Source organism: Chrysemys picta, chromosome 10 (genome assembly GCF_011386835.1).
Source record: "Chrysemys picta bellii isolate R12L10 chromosome 10, ASM1138683v2, whole genome shotgun sequence".
NCBI classification, from domain to species: domain Eukaryota; kingdom Metazoa; phylum Chordata; order Testudines; family Emydidae; genus Chrysemys; species Chrysemys picta.
Genome location: NC_088800.1, coordinates 15,923,534 through 15,938,389, shown reverse-complemented (window position 1 = coordinate 15,938,389; position 14,856 = coordinate 15,923,534). Strand labels below are relative to the sequence as shown.

Here is a 14,856-nt window from a genome sequence, read left to right as displayed (position 1 = left end):
TGGGTTTTACCTACCCAATCTACTCCAAGTTTGTAAAAGTAGTCTTTTTTTGAATTCCCTTGTCCTTACTCTTCTGCTTTCACTCCTTCTTTGCCTTAGATTATCATGAAGCCTATTGTTTCATGATCACTTTCACCCAAGTTTCCTTCCACCTTCAGATTCACAACGAATCCCTTCCCTGTAAGTCAAAATCCAGTCTAAAATGGCTGCACCCTCCCCTGGTTACTTTCTCCACCATCTGAAACAAGTTGTCCCACCACATTCCAAGAACTTATTGGACATACTGTGTTTTGTGTTATATTCCCAACAGATATTTTGGTGCACTTGTGTGTAACCCTTCTGCCCATCTAAGTTGGCAGCAACAAGGGCCGGGTTCTGTATCTAGGGGTTCCGTTTCAATAACACAATGCAAAACCAGCTCGAGCCCCCACCCAGTGACCCGGGACAATTACATACCACCCCCTGGGCGCCTCTAAGAGGCAATACTTCCCCTCTCGCAAGCACAGAGTCTGAGTGTAACAGAAAATGTTTAATAACATGAGGTAAACAACATCAGCATTAAATTGGAAAAAACACCACAAACAGGCTTCATGAGCAAAAAACCCACCCCAGCAAATTGGGCTGTGTCCTTTCCCTTTGGTTCTTGAAACCAGCAACACAAGGATCACCAAAGTCCCAAAAGTCCAACAACCCCCCAAAGTCTCTGTCCCTGGTCAGTGCAGCCCCAGAGTTCAAGCCGGGGGGGGGGGGGCACGCAGGGTCTTAAGGGGCACCTTATGTGATCCGAGGCCGACCGGCTGCCTCTCCGTGGGGTTCCGCCGCAGCCTTCTCCACGAGCCACTCCACTCCACCAGCTGTCCCGTGAGCCGCTCCCGCCGTCCACAAACTGCTCTGGCAGCTGCTCCGCTCTGCTCACCAACCTGTGAGCCGCTCAGCTCTGCTCCACTTCAGCCGTTCCTTGGGCCGCTCCCACAAGGCTCCGCTCTGCTCGCTGCTTCTCCAGCCACTCCACCCTGCTCACCGACCTGTGAGTCGCTCAGCTCCAACCGTCCCGTGAGGCTCCACTCTGCTAGCGGCTCCGCCAGCCGCTTAGCAATATAGCTTCAGGCTCCCCCACTAGTTAACACAGTCTCAGTGATCTCAGCTCTTAATAACTTTAGCTCTTTTGTGATTTCAGCTCTTAGCAATTTCAGCTCATAGTAGGGGAGCCCCAGTGCTAGTGCACCATTGGCCCAAAGTGAATTCAGCTCAGCAGCCTGTAAATAGACTCCTAATGGAATCAAAGTTAGCTCTGACATTCAACAGTGGAGAGAGGAAGTAGTGCAATTGGTGTTTCAAACCCTCAAAGAGGGCCCATACCATCAGATATAAATACCTGTTCACATCCTCTCTCCCTTCACTGGGTTTTGTAACCTATGCCCCTTGTCAAGCAAGTGCTACTTAGGTAATGGTGAAGGACTCACTCAGTCCTTCTGTCATACAACAGTTCCACTGGCCTTGATTCACAGAATCAGGGTAACAAAACTTTATTCTTCCTGCCCCAATAACAGAGAAACTGGGGATCCCACACCAGCCAAAGTAACCACTTTGAGTTGCTGTTGTTTCATGCCAGGCGAGTGGGTGTGCCTATGCAAACCAGATCAGCCCCTGGAGTTCTTTTCCACACTCGCCATAATTCACCACCAGATGTCAGGGTAGAGCTCATCCTGACTCTGCTTACATGTGCATAGACATCTAAGATATGGAGCAGACTCCCCCACTGTTTTCCCTCTTGTTACTCCTATGTCTCTATTGTAATTTTCCATTCCTCCTCTTCTCCTCCCTCAAACATCCAGCCCTCTGTCAAAGTCACTTTTTTTTTAATACTGAACTTTGGGCCTTCATCATCTGTCCTCTTTGTACCTAGTTCAGTGCACTTTTTTGGTCAAGATTGCTGTCATTTATTAAACCTCACTTTCTCACTGAAGTTGGGAGGCTATCCAAGAAATTAATTTGGTAACAACAGCAATTGAGCTGTCCATTAAATAAATTGACCGTAATGAATATGAACCATTATTGTGCAAAAGGCATGATTACCAAGTAGCACCAAAAACAGATGTTGCTACACTGGACAAATTGGTCCACAAAGATTTCCAGATTGTACAAAACTGTCTTAACCATAAGTGGTTAAACAGAAGAAGAATATTTGTAGCTATTATATAGGAACAAGTATCTTGGAGCAAAGTTCAATATGTAAGAGAATGAATCACCTCAAAAGTGCTGTAACACAGTTTAACAGAATAATTTTACAGCTGGTAAACCTTAGTAGGGAAGAAATGTGATTTAAAAAGATGGGCTTGTTAAGGTTGTCTTACAGAGTGCCTCTAAATGTTCAGTCTTCTTTGGTGTCTTAACCAAAACATATGTTCTAAGACAGTGGCTCTCAACCTTTCCAGACTACTGTATCCCTTTCAGGAGTCTGATTTGTCTTGCATACACCAGGTTTCACTTAACTTAAAAGCTAGTTGCTTACAAAATCAGACATAAAAATACAAAAGTATCACAGTACACTATTACTGAAAAATGGCTCTCCTTTTTACCATATAATTATAACATAAATCAATTGGAATATAAATATTTGAATTTATATTTCAGTGTATAGTATATAAAGCAGTATAAACAAGTCACTGTATGAAATGTTAGTTTGTACTGACTTTGCTAGTGCTATTTATGTAGCCTGTTGTAAAACTCGGCAAATATCTAGATGAGCTGAGGTACCCTGGAAGACCTCTGCATACCCCCAGGAGTACGCATACCCCGGGTTGAGAACCACCGCTCTAAGAAACCTTGAGGAATTCTGCATCATCACTGTGGCAAAGCAACCTGCAATCTCTGCAGTGTCAGAGGTGAAAATTGAGATTTAATGTATACATATGAAAAAATGCCAAGAATATCACTTTCATCTTCAGTGCAATGTCTATTCTATATATTTATAGTAGCACCTAGAGGCCCCAGCGAGGTTGGGGCCCCATAGTGTCAGGTTCTGGATGGACAAACATAGTAAAGGACAGTCTCTGCCTGGAAGATCTGAAGTTTCAAGGCCCCAACTCTGTAACTGATGGCATGTGGGCACACCCCAGCTCCGCATGGAGCCTCACTGACTTCAGCCAAAGGTGGAAGAAAAGAAATATTAGTATTTTCATTTTGCAGACAGAGATCAAATGATTTGCTCAAAGTCATGCAGGGAATCTGACAGTTGAATGAATCCAGATGTCCTGAGTCAATTGTGTGATATGAGAACTCAAGATTTCCTGGCTGCCCAGCTTTTGTTCAGACCACAAGCCTCTTCCAGTACCTTCAGCCTACCCACTGAATTGTATAGAATTGAGATCAGACTTTCCATCCTCTTTAGACAACTAGAGAAAGGAACTTCCCTCCAAACTCCACTGCTTATTTATTTGCTCAAGAATATGTAGAGGATAAATGTAAAGCCAACTAATTAAGGGTTTTTTTTTATCAGAGATCTCCATTTCAAAGCAGATTTATCATTTATTGTAAAATCTCCAAAGGAAAATTAAATCTAAAGAAGAAACAAGGATGATGCTATTATATAAGTTATTTGAGTAGTTGCACATCAGACCTGTCTTTTCTCACTGGATGATTAACAGCTGTCCAACACAGATAGCAAAAAGCCTGTTTGGTTCAATAATTCATGTTCTTTCAGATTGTGCTGTAATAAACCAGATAACACTGAACATGTTATTCATCAGGGCTGCTGAGTATAATATTGTGCCATGATGTGATGGTAGGGTGACCAGACAGCAAATGTGAAAAATCAGGATGGGGGTGGGGGGTAATAGGAGCCTATATAAAAAAAAAGACCCCAAAATCAGGACTGTCCCTATAAAAATCAGGACATCTGGTCACCCTATGTGATGTCTTAGTGCAAAATCAGGAGTATATGGGAAAACACAAAAGAGCTTGAACTAAGGTTCCTTTCTCTAACATATCTACTACCTTAGGCTCCACTTAGCTCCATGCAAGTGGACTCATGTCCCTAGGCAACTGGAGCTACTAAAGTCAATGTGGCACCACTCAGGCACACGGGGTCAGTCAGTGCAGAGCTTCTTTGATGTCAAGGGTTCTGCACAGGTGCAAAAGTCCACTCCAGCCTTAATCTAGATTTGAGTTTGTGAAGTTTGCATGGCTCTAAATCTACTGTAAAACTCCTGATGAAATCAATAAAAGGCACACAGCCTGGGGAATCATGGGAAAAACAGCCAATGTCTTGCTTTAATTTGCAGCAATTTATGCATAATCTCCATCTGTTGAAAATAATATCTGGTGTTACCCCTCCAAAATCTGCAAAGATTCCAGCCCCAAATCAGTGCAAAGGCAGGTTTGCAAAAGAGGTATTTTGTGGATTAACGTGGGACTAAAAAATTATCACCCATTCCTTTGTTGCTACTGAATGTACTTGGTGTTGATATTTTATCAAAACAATTTAAAATTTGACTCATAATTAAATATGAATCACAATTGCTGCATAATGAGTGAACACTAAGGTCCTGCTCCTGCAATTCATTGAAGGCAATGGGGCTCTTTGCGGGCTTAGCAGCCTCTCCACTGCAATGAATTACAGCAGGGTTTCTCAAACAGGGGTTGCTGCTTGTGTAGGGAAAGCCCCTGGCGGGCCGGTTTGTTTACCTGCCCCGTCCGCAGCTCCGGCTGATCGCGGCTCCCACTGGCCACGGATTGCTGTTCCAGGCCAATGGGAGCTGCTGGAAGCAGCGCGGGCCGAGGGACTTTCTGGCTGCCACTTCCAGCAGCTCCCATTGGCCCGGAGCAGTAATCCGCGGCCAGTGGGAGCCGCGATCGGCCGAACCTGTGGACGCGGCAGGTCAACAAACCGGCCCGGCCTGCCAGGGGCTTTCCCTACACAAGCAGCGACCCCTGTTTGAGAAACCCTGAATTACAGGCTCATGTCCTTGGCCTGTAAGTGGTTCAGGGCAGGCACCACCTTTTAGATATAAATTTGTGAAGTGTCCATTGCCTAGTACAGTGAGGCCCTGATTGAGGCCTCTAGGTGCTGCCGCTGTACAATAATACATAATAGTAACAGTCAACAACAGGCAGCAACAGGGTTATGTTGAAAAGACTAGAAAACTCCCAAAGAACTAGCCTTTCTAAAGGACAAAAGCTCACTGAGGCCCGAATTCAGCTTAAATGCAAACGTATGCTTAAGTCTCATTATTGTAATGCTTAAAGTTAGGTTTGTGCTTAAGTTTCTAACTGAATAGGGACCTAAATATGAAAATGAAGTGATGGGCAAATATAGATAAAAACATAATGCACGTTGAAGCTAAGTGATACAAAAAGAGGGTCTGTTAGGACATTTGATTTTTGCTCTGCAGCAAATTTCCATTTGCTATAGTTAAAGAACGCCCATTAGTTTGTGTAACTGGTAAGCGAAGCATCAAGCACCAGTTTTGCTTCACTCTTGTTTTATGGGATATCTTTTACTTTTATGAAGTTGAGAGTATTTCTATGTGCTCAATAACACAGTGATGGGTATAGTATAAATACCTAGACAGACAGATTAGTTAGCTATTTGTATTCACAGTCTCCTGGGTAAAGAGGACTGCCATCACAGCATGCTCTTTGGAAGATCAGAAAATCACAATAAACACAAGGATACAAATGGGAAATACAGCCAATTTCTTGCTATTATTTGCAGCAATTTATGCATAATCTCTATATGTTGCAAATAATATATCCATAATGGTTGCATAAGCTATTGGGTTCACTGACCCATCTCCAAAGCATCCTTCTGAAGTAGTTTATGTGAGGCTGATGCAGAGATCATTTCTGCAACACGCAAGGAGCACAGAGGCAAACTGGTGTGGCTGCTCAGGGGGCAGACTGCCCTACATGTGTTTTTTCTGCACAGAACCCAAACCAGATCATGAGTTATTCTGTGGATTTCATCCTTCTTATATAGAGCCTCAATTCTTAGATTATATGTGGGTGGAGTGAATTTCACCTCAAGTGCTTTGAGACCCTAGGAAGAAAGGGGTTACAGAAATTGAAAGTGCAAAGTAGTTTCACCTGTTTCTGATCTATTGGGTAGATTACAGGTTTTTGAAAAGAGCATGTAAACATCAGAGATTAGCATCTTGATATTTTCATGCAAAGATACCTATAGGAAGGCAATAAAATTCTTGAAAACTTTCTGAGTTAGGGTTCATGAATGTAGTTTAATATGCTACATGCTTTATTTATTTATTTTCAACATACCAAAATTAGTAAAACCACATTCTAGATCTATCTCTTTAAACATAACTTAAATTTAAAACAGATTTGGATGGATTAAAGAATAAGAAGTATCTCTAAATAGTAGAATTGAATTTTTCTGCTCTTTAATAACTCAGACTAGTTCAAGACAATTTAAAACAAATGTGCTCCTGGACTGAAATACGGAATATAAAGATTTCCCCACGAGCACACTTTAAGGATGAGCTACGAACCTCTATCAATACTGATTTATAATGGAAGTACTGGTATTGATACAGCCCTCTTTATAGGGTTGTGAACAGAAAGGATATTATAGAAGAGTGATGAAGGACTGGATTTGTTAAAAGAATATATTTTCTATCTTCTAAAGGAAGATATTTGATTTCTGAATCACTAGCTGTGTGATGGTGTATACAAACCCCACTCTGGGGAACAAGGAGCAACTCTGGTCATAAGAGGCTCTGCCCAGCCGGGCCGGAGCTTAAAAGGGTGCAGCACAGCTCAGTCTGGGTGGTCAGTGGAAAGGAGAAGACTTTCTTGGTAGCTCCTGCTGGAATACGTAGGATCCCCATGCTGCCCCAAAGCAGACCTCATCTCAGAACTGCAACCCATTGCAGAAGAGAGTTGAACATCTGCTTGTGAGTCGGGAAGGAACCTCCTGACCCTCTTTCTGGTGGAATATGTTGTGGGCCAATAGCCAGGCCTTCACCATGACTCTGGAGAGGCAGGGATGCAGTAGGAAGTGACCGGGGGAGTAGGCTGGGTGGTATCCTTACGTAGGTTGCACACATGAACTGCCTGCCCCAGGACCCTGGGTTGGAACCCAGTGGAGCATGAGGGCCTTGGTTCCTCTACTGCCAACCCTGGACTTGGACCACTACGGGATGTGGTCTGGTGAGATGATCCCCCATCACAAGCAGTTACAACTTATATATAAACTTTTAGTATTAAGTAAAATTAAATTTCAAACTCAGTTATGTTTTTAGCATTGGCTATTTAAACCTGTTCTAAAAAAATAGAAATAGTATCTTACGCCCAGTTCAGCAAGATACTCAAGCACATGCCTTACTTTAAATATGTGACTAGTCCCACTGAAGTCAGTGGCTGGGACTCTTAAAGAAACTTAAGGACGTTAGGCACTCAAGTCCCACTGAAAATCCTTGGGAATTGTGCACCTACTTCCCATTTGTGCCTTTGAAAAATCTCACCCAATGTTTAAAGGTAAGCATGTGCTTAAGTAGTTTGCTGAAATGGGGTTTACATGTGGCAGGAGTTATCTATTGACAAATCACCATGTAAAGTACCTTCATGCTCATGCACACAGCCTGGCTCTAATGCATTTCAGACTGCAATAACACTCTCTCTCTCTCTCTCTTCCCTGCTGGCATTATAGTTAGATGTAGACCTGAACCAATGCTATTGATCCACTTGCGAGTGAACTTTGCAGGTGTCCAAATTCCCCTGGTTTTTATAATAGGCCAAACCCAAACTCAAGATCGGAGAGCCTTAAAACTTTGAGGTGTTTGAAAATGTTGCTCTTGGATCCAATGCTGCAACATGAGACCATGTCTTATAATGACATTGATTCCTGCAAGCCTTTTCCTTTGCCACATAGTACCACGGTGAGATGGGTATTTAGAATACCAAAATGAATTTGGCTGGAGCCTGAGGGTTTTACCAGTGACACATGAAGTCTTTGTGGAGGATTTGTAGGGCTCTAACAGGGCTTCACTTAGAGTCATACTCCACTGCAAGGGAGGCTTGAAGAGACGTGTATATTGCTTGTTTCACCATTGGTAAGATATAGGGATCATTCAAACTGGCTCAGTGCTGAGTAAAAATCTGGAAAGGAAGGTGAGGGAGGGCTCGGGACAAAGCCATAGATAGAGGAACACTCCAGAACAGTGTGCCCTGGTTACCAACCATGCCAAGCTCCATCTCCCCATCTTAATGATGAATGTTGGTTCTGGGACCCAGTATGGTGCCATGTCTCACCTCATGATAATGAGGCTGGGTTTGGAGTTGCATTGTGGGTTAGGCTATGTATTGTTTAGTGGGAGGTGGCAGGCCCCTGGCCCTGGCCTCTTTATGCCATTCTAGTGGTGGAGAGAGGTTGCAAAGGGGACAGAGTGCAAAGGGGACCCGCACAAGAATTCTTTCAGTGCAGGGGCAGAATAGGAGCAGCATATGTAGCCTTACACTGCCCATCCTTAGTCTCTGGTGTATGGGCATGCTGAGAGCAGATGGATTGTTTCAGGGACGGGAGGGGGAATGGCTAGAGTGCTCAGCACCTGGCAATGGTGGGCTCCACTGAAGCCCAACGGCAGCTGTGCAGAAGTTACAAGTTAGAGGAGCCCCTCTATGTTGGGATCCACATTGACCTGCACATTATCCCAGAATATGTGAGGGGCAAGCAAGAGTAGCTTGGTCTCACCCTAGCCCCACCCCTCGGGCTGTGCTATCTGTGCTTCATCTCGTGAGAGGTACAGCACGGATTCTGGCCCCAGCCCACAGCCTGGTGAATTGGTTCAACTGTCTTAAGAAGCTAAGAACTTCTACCCTACTGCAGCTATTTCCTCTTCTATTTCTCTGTCATGTAAAGATTAGGAGAAGAGAAAGCTTTTAAATTGAACGGGATGCACATCTCTATTTAAGGAGAGGAGCATCCCAAAACTTTGGACCTGAAGTGTTTAAGGTTTCTAGACTGACTGAATACCCCGAGAAATGCAAAAAATAAAAATAAAATAAGAATAAAAAAATCACCTAATCATTTATACTGAGAGGCAGTGGGTGAGCACAAATACCATTGTGTTGCTGTTCCTCACTGTGCATACAAACAGACACAAGACACAGAAACCCTGAGCAGATAACTGCTGTGACATTATTTCCTATACTGCTGGAACATTTCTGCGCATGCAGGAATGCTTGCCGCGGGTAGGTGGCAGCACACCACTGAGCAAACCAAACCATCTTTTGCTTGACAATAACATAAATTAATCATTTATGCTCTCAGACAGGTTGGTTCTGAAGTATTAATAATTTTCATTAATTTAGAGGGGGAAGTCACTTAGGCCCCTCAAAGGCCCATGGATCACCTCTGCTCCAAGATCTCTCTCTTGAGTGGTAACAGCTAATTTAGACCCCATCGTTTTGTATGTATAGTTGGGATTATGTTTTCCAATGTGCATTACTTTGCATTGATCAACATTGAATTTCAGCTGCCAGTTTGCTGCCAGTCACCCTGTTTAGTGAGATCCCTTTGTGACTCTCTGCAGTCAGTTTTGGACTTAACTATTTTGAGTAATTTTTTATTGTCTCAAATTTTGCCACCCCCTTTTCCAGATCACTTATGAATATGCTGATCCGCACAGATCCCACTACAGATCCTTGGGGGACCCTGGTATTTACCTCTCTCCATTGTGAAAACTGACCATTTATTCCTACCCTTTGTTTCCCAACTTTTAACCAGTTAATGATCCATGAGAGGCCCTTCCCTTTTACCCCATGACAGTTTACTCTGCTTAAGAGCCTTTGGTGAGGGACCTTGTCAAAGGCTTTCTGAAAGTTCAAGTACACTATATGAACTGAATCACCCTTGCCACATGGTTACTGGCCTGCTGTAATTGCCAGGAACTCCTCTGGAGCCGTTTTAAAAATTAGCATTACATTAGCTACCTTACAATCATTGGGTAGAGAAGCTGATTTAAATGCCAGAATACATACTACAGTTAATAGTTCTGCAATTTCATGAGTTCCTTCAGAACTAATTTATCAGTTGTTTCACAACTTCCTCTACTGACACCTCAATCTGGGAGAGTTCCTCAGATTTGTCATCTAAAACAAATCGCTCAAGTGTGGGGATCTGCCCCACATCTTCTGCAGTGAAGACTGATGCAAAGAATTCATTTAGCGTCTCCGCAATGGCCTTCTCTTGCTTGAGTACTCCTTTGGCAGCTCGATTGTCCAGTGTTCCCCCTGACTGTTTGGCAGGCTTTCTGCTTCTGATGTACTTACATTTTGTTGCTGTTAGTTTCTGTCCTTAGCTAGTTGCTCTTCAGATTCTTTCTTGGCCTGCCTTATACAGTACTTTTATATTTGATTTGCCAGAGTTTATGCTCCTTTCTATTTTCCTCACTAGGATTTGGCTTCTAATTTTTGAAGGATGTCTTTTTGGACAAGTCAGAGGTAGAGGATGGCATGGTTGTTGGCCCCTACCATTCAGAGACCCTGCTCTTCTCTCCTTCCTCCCAAGCACCCTGTTGACACTGGGAGCACCAATACCTCTTTCTCAGCTGCTGCAAGGGACGACTCCAGGCACCAGCTTACCAAGCAGGTGCTTGGGGCGGCCACTTCGGAGAGAGGCGGCACGTCCAGCTGTTCAGCGGCAATTCGGCGGATGGTCCCTCACTCCTGCTCGGAGCGAAGGACCTCCCGCCGAATTGCCGCCGCAGATCGCGATCGCGGCTTTATTTTATTCTTTTTTGGTTTGGCTGCTTGGGGCGGCCAAAACCCTGGAGAAGGCCCTGGCTGCTGCCCAGTAAACCCCCCTGTAATTTGTGTGTGTGTGTTCACAGTACAGTAGGCCATATCACTTCATGCTGACTGGATCAGTATTCTCTTATACCTGGATTCCCTGAGAGATGGAGGAGTTGTGTGTGGGAAGAACTTTGTCACAGTCAGTCACTCCATTCCAATCGTCAGAGCCTGATCTTCACTCACATGGGGGCTTTTGTGGGAATAAGGGCAGAAGTATGATCTTATAGAGCTGACACCCCCTTCTTCCATAGGCAAGAGGAAAGATATACCAGATTTGGGTTCCCTCTTATAACTAACTGTGAAGATTTAGTCACCATCTCCATGCAGTCCAGAGTGAAGCATTGGCCACTGCCAGTGGCAGAGTATTTCTCAAGAGTTGCCTGTTCCAATAGTGTGCACTTTTCTTTTAAAAAGCAAAATGTGGCAGATCCTCAATGGGTGTAAATCAGCACAGGCCCGTTGAAGCGACACCAATTTACACAAGATGAGGATGTGGCCCCTACTAATATATTCGTGTAAGGCCTCACTTCCTGCATGCTACATCATTTAGGATTTTTTTTCTACTCTTTGACCTCAGTCAGAATTTTTCTTTCATTTCTGAACTCATAGCCACAACCCACACATTCATTTAAGGAAGCTTTACAGGAACTTTCTGTGATGCAAGTGCCTAGCTTGTAGTTATTTAGTTCAGCTTTTAGAGTGGATTAGCAGTTTCACACTGGTCAAAGGCTGTGATTTGCTCTGAGCCTGCTTCTAAATGGAACGCTCTGAGTACTGTTATGTTTACCATTTAGTCCAAGATTATCTGAAATACATTCTTCAGGAACCACAGCTTGGACCAGCCCCAAGCAGAGTTGCTCATGTCTTAAGAAATACTGCATCCTTTCTGCAAAAGGAAAATGAAGAGAGTCTGAAACCATGTTTGGACACACTTGATATTACCACTGTAGATGCTGCCAGAAGAATTTTCACTGAAGTCGTGGATAAAGAATTTGCTGATGGAAACACTAACTGGGGACGGATTTTGACAATATTTATGTTTGGAGGAATTCTTTCTAAGAGGCTTCAAGAACACAAAGTTCAGCTTACAGGAGATAATAAAGAGCAGATTTCTTATTTCATCACCGAGTACATTATAAACAACAAGGCTGAGTGGATAGAGGCAAATGGAGGTTGGGTAAGTTTCAGTGCTATATTTTATAACCATTTTTCACTGTTGTCTAGATCAGGAAAATTTTCCTTAATAAATTTTTAAAAAATGTTCTTTTAACTACTGTCAAAAAGAATTGTCAACTTAGCCAGGGCTTTATCATTTGCTTTATTTAAAACTTTTATATCTTGAATTCTTCCTTAAAACTTAAAGCAAATATCTTGCTTCAGATCTAAATTAGAGGAAAATACAAGACCTTTTTAAGGTGCTTGTGACAGTATAAACCACTAAAGTAAGCCCTGAATCATTTTTACAGTACACTTTCCAAACTGAAATTGAAGTGGAAGGACGCAATAATAATGCTATTACTGGCGTGATCCAAAACCTTTTGAAGTCAATGAAAAGGGAAATCTTTATAGGTGAAATCCTGTCCACATTGAAGTCAATGGGAGTTTTGCCACAGAGCTCCATACAGCCAGGTTTTCATCCCCTGTCAATTTAGTTGTACAGTCTGATAATTAAGTATAATTGGGGTTAAATCCCTCTTGCCTTATTCATGCACTGAGACTACGTGTGTGAGTAGAAAAATTGGCTGAGATATTCCTAAGACTTCCCCATGTTATTTTAAAAATACGAGTAAAGTATTTGACAAACAGTAGGTCTCTTTTTCCAGCGTCATATATATGACCATTTAATGAAAGTTCCTGTGCTGATGCAGAGGAAAGTTGTAGGAAACTCCGCTCTTCTGCTTTGCAGGGTTTCATCATGCAAACTTGATTTTCTGTAGGTGTTTAGGGGAAGTTGATGGTAAATGCCATCAGACCCTGAGATCCCCTGGTATTTTGTATGTGTGTCTGTATGCAAATGTCACATTCTCTTCATATCGCCTCTTTGGGCCCGATTGTGCTCTCAGTGCAATTACTCTTGATTTATACCATTGTAGATGAGCTCAGAATCAGAGTTATTTTCTCTTTTCTCACCTGTCTCCCTTTACTACTGTCTTTATCTTTTCCCACACTTTTTTCTAGCTTGCTTTTGTCTATTTCTGTTGGATAACAGTTGCAGTGAGTTAGTGGTGCTTCATACATCATGTTTATAGAAGCTCCTTTGCCTGCCTCTTTCAGTCAAACCTGTTTAAGGTCACCATCTATTCCTGACATTTTTTTCTCACAGTATCTGGAATTTTCAATAAGTACCTCATAACACCAGAAAGAGAAGATTTAAAGGGGGAATATTTATAAGCATATTAAAACTGAAACACAGACAGTTATGTTACTTGCAGAAATGAGCCCAAACCACAAAGTTTAAGTCCAACCTAAATAATGAACCTTCCCCAGAAGGGAGTAGGCAGGGAGGGAGCAAATTTGGCCATGTTATGACCTGGAGATGAGACAGGCATTGCATGATTTGCAAATAGTTTCAGCTATTGATTTTAAAGACCAGTTCATCTTTTTCTGAGGTAGTTGTCTGTAAACCTGCCTCTATGGGAATAAAGGCTCAACAGCTCTATTGAACTGAAAGCCTCCTGCTATCACGAAACAATGGTGCATTTTTCACGAGCTCATTATTTGAAAGCTATAACCAGACTGTACATATTCTTCTCCACAGGAAAACGGCTTCCTACCTATGTTTGAGGAAAAACGATCATGGCTGTCCTTATTCAACATTAAAGCAAAAATCATGGATGCTTTTTCCTTCTTCAGTCAGTACTTTTGACAAGATGGAGATCAGCCTTCCCATGTAAACTGGATGTTGCCACAAGATACATTCCAGTGGCTTTCTTCAAGCAAGAGGAAAATGAATCAGCCTTCTAGAATTAAGGACATGTTTTCTTGCTTATATTTTATTTTAATTTATATATTTACTAGTAAATGTTTAGGTGCTGGCTTATTTGACAACAGTAAAGACTGAAGTCCTCCTGCTATCGAAGAGGTACAGAACTGACTCCCAATATGCCTCAACCCTGACCTGGAGAGAACACCTCTAGGCGAGACAGCGAGCAGTTCAGTGTCTATCTTCTCTGATGCACCTTCAAAGACGTGCATTGTTTCACCTACACATAATCCAATGGGTTAGGAGCAGTATCAGTTTTAATTCTGAATTTTAAAAATTTTGTGAATTAAATTTCTTACTTTATTGCATTTTGTTGTTTACTTTATCAGCAGTAGACTTCTTAAATAAAGAGGCTAAAACACTCACTCATGAAAGTACATGCAAGTTCATGAGCTGGATCAAATGATCACTTGGGACCAGCAATTTAAAATGTGTGTATATATTTACTAATCAGTATGATGGCATCTGTTTAATAATTTCTTTTTTTTTTAAAAAAAGGTTTTTCATATGCATGGTGTTCTTTCCACCTGCAATGACCACTTGATTTGTTTAAAGAGATGCTTTTAAATGGCCAAGTGCAAAAACTTTATTTGAAATCAATAAACTATTTGTATCTTCTATAATTAAAATGTGACCAATGGGTTTTTGGAAAAATATATTAAAATATAAACATATACTTAGGCTGAAAGTTTATTTTTACCAAGTTTCATCTCTGAAAAAACATTGTTTCTATTTAGCTGAGTTAGATACACCTGGTAAAGTAAGTGTGGGCATAGGTGCAAATCTAGGCAGTATGGGCCTGATCCAAAACCCATTGAAGTCAATACAAAGATTTGTTTACAAGCCAGTCTGTAGCATTTTTGGTGTATTATCTGGCAACTTGTATGAGCAGCCTGTTAGATCTTGATGAAATAATATATATGGATCAGATTTGGATGGCGGTACAGTACTAGATATTTAGGGGATACATTTAGTGAATGAAGTACAGTAACTCCTCACGTAACATTGTAGTTATGTTCCTGAAAAATGCGACTTCAAGCGAAACGATGTTAAGTGAATCCAAT

The 14,856-nt window shown here is 42.2% G+C and overlaps 1 protein-coding gene across 1 annotated transcript; it reads left to right on the top strand.

The window, feature by feature from the left end:
- Window positions 1-11,417: 11,417 nt before the first annotated feature.
- Window positions 11,418-14,093, top strand: BCL2A1 (BCL2 related protein A1). The gene is made up of 2 exons (XM_005301692.5): window positions 11,418-11,986; window positions 13,568-14,093. Exons 1-2 carry the CDS (start codon window positions 11,567-11,569, stop codon window positions 13,673-13,675), a joined length of 528 nt encoding a protein of 175 aa, XP_005301749.1. The 5' UTR covers window positions 11,418-11,566; the 3' UTR covers window positions 13,676-14,093.
- Window positions 14,094-14,856: the final 763 nt, after the last annotated feature.